At 42.3% G+C, this 15,450-nt stretch overlaps 1 protein-coding gene across 2 annotated transcripts in view; it reads right to left on the reverse strand.

Annotated features, from left to right (window-relative positions):
- Positions 1–369: 369 nt before the first annotated feature.
- The window catches only part of NSUN2 (NOP2/Sun RNA methyltransferase 2), a 30,103-nt gene continuing 15,022 nt past the window's right edge, over positions 370–15,450 (reverse strand). The window contains exons 11-19 of one of the 2 annotated variants that reach the window (XM_081014747.1): positions 13,006–13,136; positions 12,222–12,318; positions 9,620–9,777; positions 7,683–7,775; positions 6,224–6,359; positions 4,940–5,020; positions 3,802–3,940; positions 2,721–2,760; positions 370–1,104 (exon numbers count right to left, since the gene is read on the reverse strand). In XM_081014747.1, coding sequence (XP_080870873.1) covers positions 690–1,104; positions 2,721–2,760; positions 3,802–3,940; positions 4,940–5,020; positions 6,224–6,359; positions 7,683–7,775; positions 9,620–9,777; positions 12,222–12,318; positions 13,006–13,136 — 1,290 coding nt within the window. In that variant the 3' untranslated portion in view covers positions 370–689. Of the gene's footprint in view, positions 1,105–2,720; positions 2,780–3,801; positions 3,941–4,939; positions 5,021–6,223; positions 6,360–7,682; positions 7,776–9,619; positions 9,778–12,221; positions 12,319–13,005; positions 13,137–15,450 lie in introns of both variants that reach the window. The other variant, XM_081014748.1, reaches the window with a different exon arrangement.

Here is a 15,450-nt window from a genome sequence, read left to right on the forward strand (position 1 = left end):
CAAATCTATCTGATTCAGGAAATATGAAGTGAGATTCCTATTAAATTAATCCTCACTGCTTGCTGCTTCATGTTAGAAATAGTAACCAGAATTAGAGAAGTACAATATCCCCCAAGCCCAAAAGGCCGGCTGAGCTAATGACACTAAGAGTTATGCAATTACCTCCTTCACATTGGAGATAGAGCCCAGTGGAAAACACCACAAATATAAGGAATTATATGGTGTCAACATCTGGTCTTTGATTTCAATTTTCATGTGAGCACATTTCAAGTACGCAGGGACAATAAGGAAGTTATAAGGTGTGTATAAAAGCTGACAGTTGTGTTCAACAGGTTCTACTGCAAGTAACAAAGAAAATTCATAACCCAATTTTACAAGTTATAGCCACTTAGCAGTAAATTTAATATTGATGTTGACAGATGTCATTTTAGCGGTGCAGTCCACTGCCAGCAACAGACCCACCAAAATTATAAGCGTCATGGAACTTACACGGTACAAGAAGTAAATATGAAAACCATTTATATTTTAAAAATAAAATGTAAGGAAACTCTTGTAAAATGATTCCCATACAACACCCCCCCCCCCATAAAACCTGAAATACCCTCTTATTAAAAATGTGTTTGCAGATGCTTAGCCGGAGCATAAATATCTAGAACAATGCACATGGATAGTCAATGAAAGTTATCCCATTAGACATTTTTATCACTAAGGTCAACATTATCTTTGCTTTCTATATTTTTGGTGCTCTCATTTTTGACGCTGGAAGAAAGGCTTTCTACTAGCTTAGCGTCTATGGGTTCCATTGCAGGTTGCCCATTCAGTTCATCTTTAATTTGTTCAGGTAACTGACTGTGTTCCTTAGCTTTGCATCCCAAGTCCATTTCTTCCACCACCTGCCCTGCGGTGTCTATGGCTGTTTTACCTTCTGCATCTTCTTCTTCTGTTTTACGTTCTACATCTTCTTCTTTTCTCTTTGCTTTGAACACCTCAACCCCCATCATTCTCAGGTAATGCAACCTCTCATTCTTGGCCACGAAGGCACGAAGGGAAGTCTTGCCCAGCCAGCCACAAAGAACAATGGAACACTGAAGACTGTCTGGCTTGCTGCAAAAACAAGAGATCACCAGCATTAAAAATATACATACAGTATATTGAAAATTAATTCAGCGACACAAACAGTTTCTGTAGGCTACTGCTTTCTCGGTTAATAGTAAATTCCGCTGCCACGTCAATGAGATGTATTAGTAGTTTTAAACAATACTGCTGGCTGGTTTTTAAAGTACTTTAATCAGAGCGGTGGCACAGCTCAGTGGTAGACCACATGTTTTGCCATGGAGATGATCACAGGTCAAAATCTCAGCACTTCCAGTTAAAAAGGATTTGTGGCAACAACAATGGGAAAACTCTCTCCCTGGGATCTTGGAGAACATCTGCCAGTCAGAGCAAGGTATACAGAGATAGATGGTCCAGTGGCCTGACCCGGTACAATGTGTGTTATTTTAAATGTAGTTTTCCCCCCTGCTTGCATACTCCTTTAATTAATTGCCTTCAAGGCTAAAAGGGGAGGATGAAAATAAATAAATTGAAGGAAACAGCTAAGGAAGTTGAAAGCTGAAGGTAAAGACTGCCAAGAGGTAAAGTCAGACGTGAGGGACGCGGGTGGTGCTGTGGGTTAAACCACAGAGCCTAGGACTTGCCGATCAGAAGGTCAGCGGTTCGAATCCCCGCAACAGGGTGAGCTCCCATTGGTTCTGCCAACCTAGCAGTTTGAAAGCACGTCAAAGTGCAAGTAGATAAATAGGTACCGCTCTGGTGGGAAGGTAAACGGTGTTCCTGTGCGCTACTCTGGTTCGCCAGAAGCGGCTTAGTCATGCTGGCCACATGACCCGGAAGCTGTACGCCGGCTCCCTTGGCCAATAAAGCGAGATGAGCGCCACAACCCCAGAGTCGGCCACGACTGGACCTAATGGTCAGGAGTCCCTTTACCTTTACCTAAAGTCAGACGTGAAAGTAAGAAGAGCGATGAAAGAGCTCCTGCCCTGGGTAAAGGCAGGGAATGAACTGGGAAAGAGCCTCCAGGAAGAGGCTGCATTGTAAAGGTTTGGTCAAATACTCCTTGCCTTCCTAAGTGGTGGGAGCATCAACCTGTATTACTAGACGCCTCATTGGGAAATCACATGGTCTGTTATATTTCAACTTTTAAAAAAAGATTTAGGTGTTTGCTGATGGTTTTGTAAAATTCTTTAGAGAAACAGGAAAACGGAGGAGGCAGATGACCAGGTCCTCCCTTCTGTCCTTTAAAGCAGAGCTTTCCAAACTCTTCATTTCACAACACAGTAATTCAGTTTTATTAGCAAACTGGAGATTACACTAACCCCTTTCCAGCCCCGGGATGGGGAGCGTTCGCAAGACTACCTACGCACTGCAGCCGACACACCAACGTGTTGCAACACACGTGGAAAGCTCTGCTTTAAAGGTACAATAGCTCTGAGATGTGGCCTTCACAGGTTTTATTAGAGTTAAGAAGACAGGGGCATAAAGGCTTCAGTTTCCCCAAAGCTCGGTTAGCTGCTGCCATACAGAAGCAGCTGCTGTTTGTTGCATGCTTTTATTTCCACCAATTTCAATGGAAGGAACGTTAACCTGAAATCAGTCAAACTTAGAAGTGCGTCTGTATGTGCACATGTGCGCACACACAATGAAACAGTGCAGTTACTTACGTTGGATCTGGCTCATACTGCAGGACTATGCTTCCCATAGCTGCAAAAAAGAGCATATGCTTTATTAGACAACATCAGGACCTGCTCCAATCTCACCCCATGCCACCATCTATTTAATGGGAACAGAATGAGGAACCAGCCAAAGACAACATCTGGATTCAACCAGTTGGATTCAAGTTAAGATGGGACTATGGTGTCCCACTGTTTTCAATGGGAACTAAGTGCAACTAACTTAGCGAAGCTGATTGCGCTGGCCACTCGGTCAGTGCCTGAGGGCTACCACCTTGTTGAAGCTAAGCAGGCCTGGATCTAGTTAGGGGCTGGATGGGTGACCAATCACATGCTTGGGAATCACTGCCATGGGTTCCATAATGGAAAAAAGGCCATAAACATACGAAAGTACAAATAAAGGAAACAGAATGGGCTTGATCCAGACCAAGCATAAGTCCTACTACACACCTGAAGCTTGTGTACTCTTGATATTCAGTCTGTGTTGATTGATAAGTAATTGCTTATTAGAAAGCTCTGTTCTTCAAAGTTAAAATTAGGGAGTAACTATTATTACTACTATTACTACTACTCTCAGGGGACGTGGGTGGCGCTGTGGGTTAAACCACAGAGCCTAGGACTTGCCGATCAGAAGGTGGGCGGTTCGAATCCCCGCAACGGGGTGAGCTCCTGTTGCTCGGTCCCTGCTCCTGCCAACCTAGCAGTTTGAAAGCGCGTCAAAGTGCAAGTAGATAAATAGGTACCACTCCAGCGGGAAGGTAAACGGCGTTTCTGTGCGCTGCTCTGGTTCGCCAGAAGCGGCTTAGTCATGCTGGCCACATGACCCGGAAGCTGTACGCCGGCTCCCTCGGCCAGTAAAGCGAGATGAGCGCCGCAACCCCAGAGTCATCCGCGCCTGGACCTTATTACTGCTATTAGGGAGTAACTATTACTACTATTACTATGGAGCTCAAGGTAAGCTGAACAGCAGTCAGAGCTTAATAATTAGTATATTTCCTTCTGTACATGATGCTTTTTACCACTGTGAGAAAAGAATGAACCAGGATTGGAAATCCTCAAAGTGAATACTTACCCATTGCTTTGACTTGATTGCGCACCTCATTACTAAGTTTACTTAAGAATGGGTTTTCTTCTGTCAGCAGCACTTTAACATCTTCTATGCTGGCATTTACAATCCTTGCATTAATGAAGGGATACAGTGTGTATATCCCCTGGATGTAAAATAGAAAACCTATTTTTAAAATGCAGTCCTTGCTTTCTTACTATAGGCTTGGTCATTTTACTGGTCCAACACAACAACAACACAACAAACCACCAGCACCAATAAACACCCCCTTTAAATGCATGTTTTTAGCACCATTATATCTAAATATTTTTGGACCATTATATCTAAATAAAAAAATAGTCAATTCATTCTTCCTCCCTCCACCCCCAAATCAGTTCATTGTTGTGAAAGAAAACTTGCACTGAACTGATAATCTCTTCCTGGTCAACTGAATGTTAAAACATATGAAAGCAGAATATAGCCAAAATTTTCAGCCCCTGCACTTTGAGTATAACAGTATCAGGGAGGTAATGCACATTTGTCAGGTTCCAATTTTATGGGATAGGAAAAAATACAAGGGAAAGCCTATACTATACATGTGGAGACCTACAATGGAACTACAGAAATGTTCATAAGCCTGTCAGGAAAAAAACCTTTACGACAGAAAACCCGTCCTCAAAAGGGACAAAAATACACAGCGCACCCAACAACAGATTAATAAATTTAAGCACAAGAGAGTTGGATCCAGGGTCTTCTCCCAAGTAAAGGCAAACAAGCAAAAACCAAAACCATTTTTGGAAGCAACCGTGCTTTTGCCTTTAAGTACTAGAAGCAGCTTACATCCCACCTGTGGACAACTTACACTCAAGGGAAAATATATACACTTATCCCATTGGTATTTTAAGCTTTACTTTGGATTGTCACAAGCTGTAGCCCTTGCATTTCACAGCCACTTAGCTGAACAGATCACAATTTTTTTCTCTATACATACACAGGTATGAGAGAGAGGTCTGCCAATTAATTGTCATGAACCTTATGCAATGAAGTTGGCTGCAAAAGCAAACACCGAAATAAACTTGTCTTTAACCACAAAAAGACTCTTTGTTTCAAGGCATAGCATAAATAAAATACTTTCACAGCATAACTGTAGTGCGTTCATTGTTACCTCTTGCGCTAATCTGAAGGCACAGCCAAACTGTTCCCCATCGCTATTGCGGGACCACACTTTTATCCCTGTGTTAATCACCTAAAAACAGGGTTGAAAAGAAAGCGAGAAACAGTATTAACATATTTAAGCATTCCAACATGGAATAGGGCTTCGGAAGTGGCTTGGCAGGCATCAGTATCGGTAAAAAGACATAGCCTATTTTTCTTGACAGGGAAAGGCACTGAGTGGAAATATAGGCATCTTACATGGTCTACTCTGAATTTCACAAAATATGTAGAAAGACAAAGAAGGGGATAATTGATTCCTAATAAGGACCCCAAGTTGGGAAGAGTTTACCTCAGCCTTTCATAAAGGGGCAGTAACTGAGAGCTTATATGGAGGTTTAGGTGCCCAAGTTGGGGGGCGGGGAGCAAGAGGACGAAGGGAACTGGAAACAAGTGACTGTCCTCACCAGAGGAATCTGCTTCCTTTCTTCATTTTCCTCAGCAATGGGACATTCTAGGCACAATTTACACTTTTAAAGCACTCTTTTCTCCTGTGGTTGTCAACGTGGTATTTCCGGTCTTGAAAGAAGCTAGCTGCTGAGTTTGCTTATTCACTGACACTTGAACTGTTAGGGAAAGACTGTGCTCCACCGGGACCAAGTTAAACGTCATGGTGGGAGACAGCTTTGACAGACAGAAAGAGAAGTGCAGCCATTATGGATCATCAGACAAAAGGCCTAACTGGTCCAGCATTCTTCTCATACTGGCCAAACAGATGCCCATGGGAGCCCCACAGACAGGACAGGAGTGAATAGCATTCTGCAGCTTTTGATCCCCAGCAATCAGAAGTTATCACCATCCCTACCCGCCAGGACTGGGACGCAGGTGGTGCTGTGGTCTAAACCACAGAGACTAGGGCTTGCCGATCGGAAGGTCGGCGGTTCGAATCCCCGCGACGGGGTGAGCTCCCGTTGTTCGGTCCCAGCTCCTGCCAACCTAGCAGTTCGAAAGCACAGAGTGCAAGTAGATAAATAGGTACCACTCCAGTGGGAAGGTAAACGGTGTTTCCGTGCACTGCTCTGGTTTTGCCAGAAGCGGCTTAGTCATGCTGGCCACATGACCCGGAAAAACTGTCTGCAGACAAACGCCGGCTCCCTCGGCCAGTAAAGCGAGATGAGCGCCGCAACTCCAGTCTCGTTCTCAACTGGACTTAACTGTCAGGGGTCCTTTACCTTTTTACCTGCGGGACTATTGTTTATTTCGACTTTCTTGCTGAGACAAGAAATACAAGTCAAACCTTCAGCTTTTCACTGTTGTTCAGGAGTACATTCCTGATTTCCTTGGAAACCATGTATAACTGCCTTTTCTTCCCTTCCTGAGTACGAGTTAACAAATTCATCTTGGGAAAGGAAGGATCCAATGCATAAAAGGTTCTAATAAACAAACAAACATATTCAAGTTTTATTATTCTGTAGTTCTTACTATATTGTTGATGTTTAAGCTGTATTTTTGGTATTTTCTGGAAAGATAAACATAAATATTGATGTTCATAGCACCTGTGAACCTTTAACTTGAGATGCTGAATTGATTATTATTATTTAACTCAACGTACATTATGAAGGCTTAAAGCAAGTTAATATCGGGCCAATAATATACGTAGACCACACATCAGTGATATTTGAATAGATGTGCAACAATTCTGCTGAAATATATACTGGACGGAGACTGAATAATCCTTTCCTGCAGAATAAGGCAACTTCTTGAGGATTTGAGACATAATTTCTTTTTTCAAACGAACAGAACAGAAGGAATGGATTAACAGTTTAGAAAAGATTTAATGTGCACATGAGATGAATATAAATAAGGCAGCTTCAAAAGAAAAAAAGCAATATGCAGAGAGAGTAATAAAAAACCAAGATGTTAGAAAAAGTACTGTGCATAAAAGATGCAAAAACATAAGCTAAAAATAGCCAGGAACTAAGTTGAAATTATTAGACGCTCACGACAACAGCAAAACCTTTGCTATACTGTGTGAGACAGCAAGGCAAGTTCAGAGTGAGACAGCAAGTTTCCCTACAGCTAGGTGTACAATGCAACCCCAAGTTGTCCAGTTTTTTTGCTGCACAGTGCTCTTTTGAAAGACGTGTTGTCTGCACACCGAACCACAAGAGTGGGCTTCTTTCTTAATTTCTTGTAGGCTTTAGCTTACTGAAAGGGAACCTATGACCCACAAGCCTAAATTGGTTTGTGGTGGAGAGGCATATTTGGGCTAATACATTTAGCACACTGAATCTGTGCTTTCTCCAAGTAGACAGAAAGTAAAATAATGTCAATAGAACCCCTGACTTGAAAATCAAAAAGATGGACTGACTGAAATGTCACACCATAAATTTAACTTTGAACTGTTGTCTACTCAATGAAACGTCTATGATAATTTGTATTATTTAAAATTTTTATTAATATAAAATAGTGAAGTGAGGATCACATATTTACGAAAGGAACCTGCAGATTTAAAAATGGCTTGGTCGTTTCATTTCTTCTCATGATCCTGTTGTCTGGATCCAAAAACCAGTGACAGTAGGAGAAAATGCAATAGCAGTATTCTGTGAAATCTTCTGGAAGCCAGCAGTATAGCACCACAACATTACCAAGAGGTTATTGTGCAGGATGTGAAATGTGCTGAATAAGTAAAATAAATGCAGGTTGTTATGTAGCATATACTTATGTTGTATGAAAAATGAAACGTATTTTCTTACTGAATTGGTGAAAATAGTGAATCGTCTTCAGAAAGAAACACAAACGGATCTTCTTTAAATCCAAAAAGCTTCATTTTTTTAGACGGTGGAGGCCTGGAAGTAACAGATTTATCCAGGGTCAACAGTTTATGGATGGACTGGCAAAAATTATGGTCAATGGGTTCCCCCTTCTGCTCCACCAAAGAAGCTCCCCACCACCACTAGGAGAGCCTGCCATTTTTGGGTAGGCGGTTTTGGCTGCTCAGAGAGAAGGCTGGTTTGGCAGTGAGGGATGCCAGTGCCAGCATCCTCCCCCCATCATCCCTCTCAACTTTAGAGCTGGAAAGGGAGCAGAGATCACCACACAACTGCTGAGATTATCTCTGCCCACCTCTGCAGTTTTTAAGTAGAGAGGAGGGCCAAACTCCCCAGGTCGAAACCTGGATATATCAAAGTTGAGCAGTACAGGAAGAATTTTAACAGATTTCCGTACAGTGGTACCTCAGGTTACATACGTTTCAGGTTAATGACTCCGCTAACCCAGAAATAGTGCTTCAGGTTAAGAACTTTGCTTCAGGATAAGAGCAGAAATCGTGCAGTGGCGGCGCAGTGGCAGCAGGAGGCCCCCATTAGCTAAAGTGGTACTTCAGGTTAAGAACAGTTTCAGGTTAAGAACGGACCTCCAGAACGAATTAAGTACTTAACCTGAGGTACCACTGTACTTTGCAGTGAGAACTGCCAGAAATATATTTTAAAAGGCTGGTTCAACAGCAGTTCTAGAATCCTCTCCTGGGAAAGCTCAGTTGGTAGAGCATGAGACTCTTAATATCAGAGTCATGAGTTGGAGCCCCACGCTGGGCAAGAGATTCCTGCACTGAGGGGGATTGGCCTAGATGATGCTCACTGTCCTTTCCAACTCTACAATTCTTTGATTCTATGATATTCACTAATGCAGAAAAGCATAACCACGTAATACTACTACTCTAGTATGTGGGAGTTCAGTGTTCAAAGTATTCCATATATATTCTCAGCCATCCTTAAAACAGCACAGTAAACTAGTCCACTATTACCATTATAACACTAGCTGAAGAAGTGTGCATGCACATGAAAGCTCATACCAATAACAAACTTAGTTGGTCTCTAAGGTACTACTGGAAGGAATTTTTTTTACATTTTAACACAGTGGTTGGGGTTGGGAGGAATATTGCTTATAGCCAGCTAGGATGCGGGTGGTGCTGTGGGTTAAACCACAGAGCCTAGGACTTGCCGATCAGAAGGTCGGCGGTTCGAATCCCCATGACGGCTTGAGCTCCCGTTGCTCGGTCCCTGCTCCTGCCAACCTAGCAGTTCAAAAGCACGTCAAAGTGCAAGTAGATAAATAGGTACCACTCCGGCGGGAAGGTAAACGGCGTTTCCGTGCGCTGCTCTGGTTCGCCAGAAGCGGCTTAGTCATGCTGGGCACATGACTCGGAAGCTGTACACCGGCTCACCTTGGCCAGTAAAACGAGATGAGCACCGCAACCCCAGAGTCGGCCACGACTGGACCTAATGGTCAGGGGTCCCTTTACCCTTTACCTAAATTCATGGCAGAGACAAAATTTAAACAAGGCTTTTCCACCTTGTAATTCTATCTAATCATTACGTTACACCAACTTTCCAAAACAACTACTTCCGTATCAGTCAGCATAGGGATGTCACAACCATGCATATGAAGTGGCCCTCACGGGTTGGCTTTGCTTAGGGCAAGAAAACAAAGTGTTGAGAAGGCTGAGTGGAGATTGTATCTCAATAAGGCTGCCTTTGTGGTTCTATGATCTCAAGAGCTTCCAGCTGGAGACGAAATCATGGGGCAATTTCCGCTTCCCTACATGCTGGGAGAACCAGCAAAAGCACCAATAGAGACAAATGGCTTGGCTTGACTATCTTTAACAATGGCAAGCTTCATTTTAGTTTCTTACCCACACACTCCATCCTTCTTGTTTTCAGTAGTCTCAGTTACAAAGGAGCCTCCATCCTTTGCTTCTACGGCCACATGGTCTTCAGCAGTTTCTAAAGAACCCTGCTCTGCGGTGGCAGACACTGTGCTGATTGTCTTCTCTGGCAGCCGGTGCTGCAGCTATTCCAAAACAGAAGGAACAGGTCTTGATGCATAAAAAAAAGGTCTCAAATGTTACAACAAACACCATTTCCCCTTACCACTGTTTAAATCATATCTATTAAAGATCCAAAGTGCGGGAGCGGGGGAATTATGCTTTTCATAATGCACTGAAATTCAGAGTTACAAACCATGTACAACTTTATGTTTTATTCTATTTGATAGCAACAACAGATCCGCCTCCCTGTTGAGTGGGACACCAAGTTACACTGATAAGCTTCACTTCCATCTTTGGTAACTATTTTTGTTCTTATGGTTTTTTTTAGCTGTGCTGTGTGTTTTTTAGTCTTACAGAATTACAGATCAGCTTTGAGCTACATGTGTCTGCATGCATATGTCTTATGTAAATTGTCATAATGTACCATTTTACTGGCCTTACAAGATGTAATCCCTATTAAAAAAAAGTGAGACATGAGCACTGTGCATTCTGTTCCTAAAGTGTTTCTTAGCAGCCTCCTACTCAAGCTGCTGGTGCTGAGCTCCCAGAAATGTTATTAGAGGGAATAAATAAGAAAATTCTAAATTATCCATTTGTATCCTCTTATATGTAAGTTAAAGAGGGCCAGCAATAAATAAAACAAAAAAGGGAGGTAGCCCCCCAAAAAATCTGGACAAAGGCAGCAAAAACCATGAGATAGAACATTATTCCTTTTTCCTATCCTGTGCATTTTGCTCCTATTTATATTTTTTACATTCCACACTGCATTTTCTAACTGTGTAACTTCACAGGAACTGTAATAAATACAGCAAAATGAAAAACTGTGAACTATCAATGAATTTAAGTGTACCGCGAAATCCACAGAATTTGCATGAATGCACATTCTAAAACGGCAAAAGATGCTTTAAAGATGTTTCCACGCTATCCTGAGTACAGAAGATTTAAATATTTTTTCAGCTGAACACCTAGGGCACTGTTGAAATAAATGGGCCTTAAGAATTGATTAGTTCTGACTGGATTGTGCCACTAGTATACAGCCCCCCCAAAATACATTATTATGTATTGCATTATTATGCAAATCTTCAACACTGCGTCTTTGCACTTCTACTTTCTTATACAATGGTTTCACAGTTATTTCTACAACTATCTGAAAAACTTGTCAGAACTGGGTTTCAATGAAAGAGCTGTTCCTTGTCCATAAGTGTCACAGGACCAACTTCAAAACAGAAGCTGGGACAGCTAGTACTCATTCTGCCATTTTGAGATCAAGTGCTCAACTAAAAGGGCTTTGTAGACCCAGCCTTTTTCTAGAACACCAAAGAGATGTGATACTTTGAGACATCTAGCATAACTCTGTTATTATGGAGAAAGCAGCCCTACACAAGAAAACCAGGTACCATAAGGTGCCATGTTACCTTCCATTTGTACAGGTTTTCATGCCTCAATTTCACTAACTAGCCAATTATGCAGCCATATGCATCTGGAGTTGTATTTATGTTATGGCTGCATAATTGGTTAGTTAGTGAAATTATCCCTAGACTCACATCTCTTTGATGGTGTTTAGAGCAGGGCCAATGAGGGGCAAGCCTGAAGAGAACCCCAAGAAGAAGAGGCCTTTGGCCCACGGACGTAAGGTTTCCTGATACTTTGAGGCATCTAGCATAGATAACTCCATAATAACTCCGTCATTATGAGAAAGCAGCCCTACACGGGAAAACCTGCCTCTTGTTCTGGGGGTTCTCATCAGGCTTGCCCCTCATTGGCCCTACTCTAAACACTCCCTTGTGGCTTTTACCTGCCTGGAATATGGGCCTGGATTAAGAGATATGTGTAGAAACCTCTGACATGCGTGGCCGGAAGGCAGCCTACTGTACAAATCTAAGAGTCACACACATTTCTATGTCCACTTTTGCCTCTGACATGGCAACATAATGCCCAGGTCTCAATGAATTTCTTTGAGGATGTTCATAGATTTGGACTGCTCAATGAGTTGTTTTTTTAAAAGAAGAAGAGAAGAGTTTGGATTTGATATCCTGCTTTATCACTACCCGAAGGAGTCTCAAAGCGGCTAACGTTCTCCTTTCCCTTCCTCCCCCACAACAAACACTCTGTGAGGTGAGTGGGACTGAGAGACTTCAAAGAAGTGTGACTAGCCCAAGGTCACCCAGCAGCTGCATGTGGAGGAGCAGGGAAGCAAACCCGGTTCCCCAGATTACAAGACTACCACTCTTAATTGCTACACCACACGGGCTCTCAAAAATTCACCAACTGCACTTGAAAATTCCCCTTGACATCCATGCTCAAAAACAGTTCCCCTTGGTGGCCTGGGGTGAGTGAGAGGGGTTGCTCTATGAGACACAGAAGCCCACAGTCCTCTGGGGCCACCAAACTTGTCTTGGAGATCTTGGGATCCTAGCCTCTCTTTCACAGCATGTTGCAAAACCGTTCCAACTAGAGCAAACATTACCTTGGGCTGACGCTTATTCCATGGCATCGGAGATTTTTTAATTAATACAGCGACAAAGAAACCTCCAGTATTCTGATGATGTGGCAGAATTCTGAAACTAGATAAAGACACAGATTTTGTACCACTATGCACCACCTAAGGAAGGAAACTGAAGTCCAGTTTATGAACAAGGAAGTTTATACTTTTTGGTGTATTATTTTTTTTTAATCAAGCCAAATGAAATCTAAATGAACTGTTTTTCTACCATTATTTTTTTCTGAACTGTCATCTATTGAATAAAGAATTCAGAACAGTGACATTTTCATGGTATTTGACTGCTTTAGGTTAAGGAACGTATCGTAAAAGCAAATATCCAAAGGATTATGAAACGTAATTTTTAATCAGCTTGAGCTCAGCAACAGAAAAGGATGATATAAATGTAGTAACAAATAATAACAACAGCTTTTTTTTTGCTTTTAAGAAAGTTGATCTGGTTTTCTGCATTGCCACTTAAGCAGTCATCCCCAGTGCACACACCCTGTTTTAAAAATAAAAAGTGCTTACAGCTGTCTGAGCACATACTTCACAACTGAACCCAATTAACAAGTCTGCCAATTTCAATGGCTCTACTCTGAGAATGACTTAGTTGGATGCAACCTGATATTTAGATGAACCTGAACTAAAACAGTCTACAGTTCTGAGACCACCAACAATCGACCCTGAAATAAACATCTCCTCATTACGATCAACTAGGAACTGCAAGAGTATGCTGAGCGTGGAAGCAATCAGCTGCAAGAATACCCACCAGCGCTCCAAATGTAACGCTTTAAGTTTTTCTTCATCTTTTAAGGGGAACATGGTGGGACGGATCTGGGTTTGCCTGTTGGAAGGCACTTCACTCCAGTCTTCAAACCAGTGGCCATCTTTTGTCATTACCTAGGTGGGGAAATGTACCAATTAACAATGAGGGTGGCCTCAAGTTTGCCAATGACAAGTCAGCAGATTATAAGAGGAGACTGTTAAATAGCAATTTCAGATTTTATTAAGACTTTAAGACTCAGCCCACTAGGTGAAATAGATGAATCTGCTAGAAAGCTGGAGAATGTGATTTTATACCCCCTGCCCCAGGGTACCCCCTGCCTGCTACTGGGGATAAATTCTGCTCCCTCCAGGAAACAGTCACAGGGTAGTACCTGTATGAATGTTTTATCTAGGGAGTGTATTGTTGTATTGTTGCCTGCTTGTATGTTAGTACTTGGGTCTCACAAAGTCACTATGCAAAGGGGTTGTTGATCAAGGATGTAACACTTGTAGAATGTGGACAATATGATTTGAGGGTGTACCAGAATAGTAAGTTTTGGGCTTGAATGGAACTGAATGGTATTTATTCTTAGCCACTGTGCTTACTGCAGTGGATTTAACTGGTTTGTTTAATGGTATGACTCAGGCATAGGCAAACTCCGGCCCTCCAGATGTTTGGGACTACAATTCCCATCATCCCTAGCTAACAGGACCAGCGGTCAGGGATGACGGGAATTGTAGTCCCAAAAATCTGGAGGGCCAGAGTTTGCCTATGCCTGGTATGACTGATTCATACATGGTGCTACAGAAGAGTGAGTAGCTTTTCTTTTGCTTTGTTGTTCATCATGCTATTTTAAAAGGTGAAATTTATACTTGCTAGTTGATTTTCACTTGTAATATTTTACTTCCTGATGTTTACAGTATGTTCAAAAGTTAATCTGTTTATTTGTATACTATGAACATACTTTGCATTTTTGTGGCTGATTTTTATTTGTAATGTTCATTTTCATGCCAAAAAGGATACTCTTTGGTTGTTAATTGTGGTTTATAGAATGCAGAAAATCTGTTATTTTTCTCTATTTTTCTCTATTTGCTAATTAACCTATTATAATGGTATGGGGTTGCTCGTGCGTAAGTTGCCGCCTCTCCTGGCTATGTTGCCTTGTTAAACCTTTCTGTCTGGACAGCCCTTCAATTCGTGGATGCCTCAGCAGAATCCGTCAGTGGGCGTTTCTTAAACCTTTTCCAACATAAAAGTTGTTTGACACCCAGTCTCCTCCTACTTTCTCTGCGCGGAAGTCTTCTGCGCAGGGAGGGCGTGGGTAGCGGAGGACCAGTGCTCTCCCCGCTGGTGTCCGGTGAAGAGTCTGGGAGCCCTCTCTCCGATTCCCCCATCTGCCCCTCCTTATTCCTGATGTTGCACTGAATTGCTTCCCCATCTGCTGAGCTGCCTCTCTCCCTGCTGGGCCCATCTCCAGCATCATTAGAGAGCCTCCCCTCCACCTCTAGCTCCGATGTCAGTTCCCTGACACCTATGTTAATGTTTTTAACCTATGCTGTAAACTGCTTATAGTTTCATTTCAATGCAAATTGTCCAAACAAACAACAAACATTAAACAATCCAGAAAGTTGAAGTGCTGTGTCCACCAATGTATATTTTCATATTATGTTTGTTTTCAAACACACCCCTATGTAATGTATTTGAACAACATAATTCTGCCCCAAACCCAGCATTTCTCAACTCGGCACCAGATTAGGAGAATTCTCAGTCTCAGGTATCCTTCTCTCTTTCCCTCAAGAGACTGGAGGTTACTGTCTGGGTAGGTGAAAGTTAACTTCTTGGAAGCCAAGAAGTGCCATAAAAACGGTAAGAGCTTTCTCCTGACAGGGAAGTGGGAGTTGAAGAATGAACTGCTACAGAACAGTAGTGCTCTTTTGCTTCAGTATATGTTCATTTCCTACTCAACATAGGATTAGGAGAAGACAAGCCCAAGAATCTGTGCCAGGAGTCAGAGGACATATATCTTTAGGGCCCCTATTCTTTCAGGCAGAGAGAAGTTTATTGAAACTCTGGAGAGCTTCACATAGGTCACAAGCTGCGTAGGTCTGACTTACAGAAAGAAGAAATACAGTGGTACCTCGGTTTAAGAACAGCCCTGTTTACGAACAATTCGGTATAAGAACTCCGCAAAACCAGAAGTTGTGTTCCGGTTAGCAAACTTTACCTTGGTCTACGAACGGAAGCCAAACAGTGGAAGGGCACCGGCGGGGGGACGCCTCATTACGGAAAGTGCGTCTTGGTCTAAGTATGGCTTTGGTTTAAGAACGGACTTCCGGAACTGATTTTGTAAACCGAGGTACCACTGTAGTTCAGTGATTGAGGACATTCTTTGCACATAGAAAGATCCAAGCATCTGAGACCTCCCAAAAAAAAGCATCTCAAATAGTA

The sequence above is a fragment of the Podarcis pityusensis genome, assembly GCF_964106645.2.
Source record: "Podarcis pityusensis genome assembly, chromosome: 7".
Taxonomy (NCBI): domain Eukaryota; kingdom Metazoa; phylum Chordata; class Lepidosauria; order Squamata; family Lacertidae; genus Podarcis; species Podarcis pityusensis.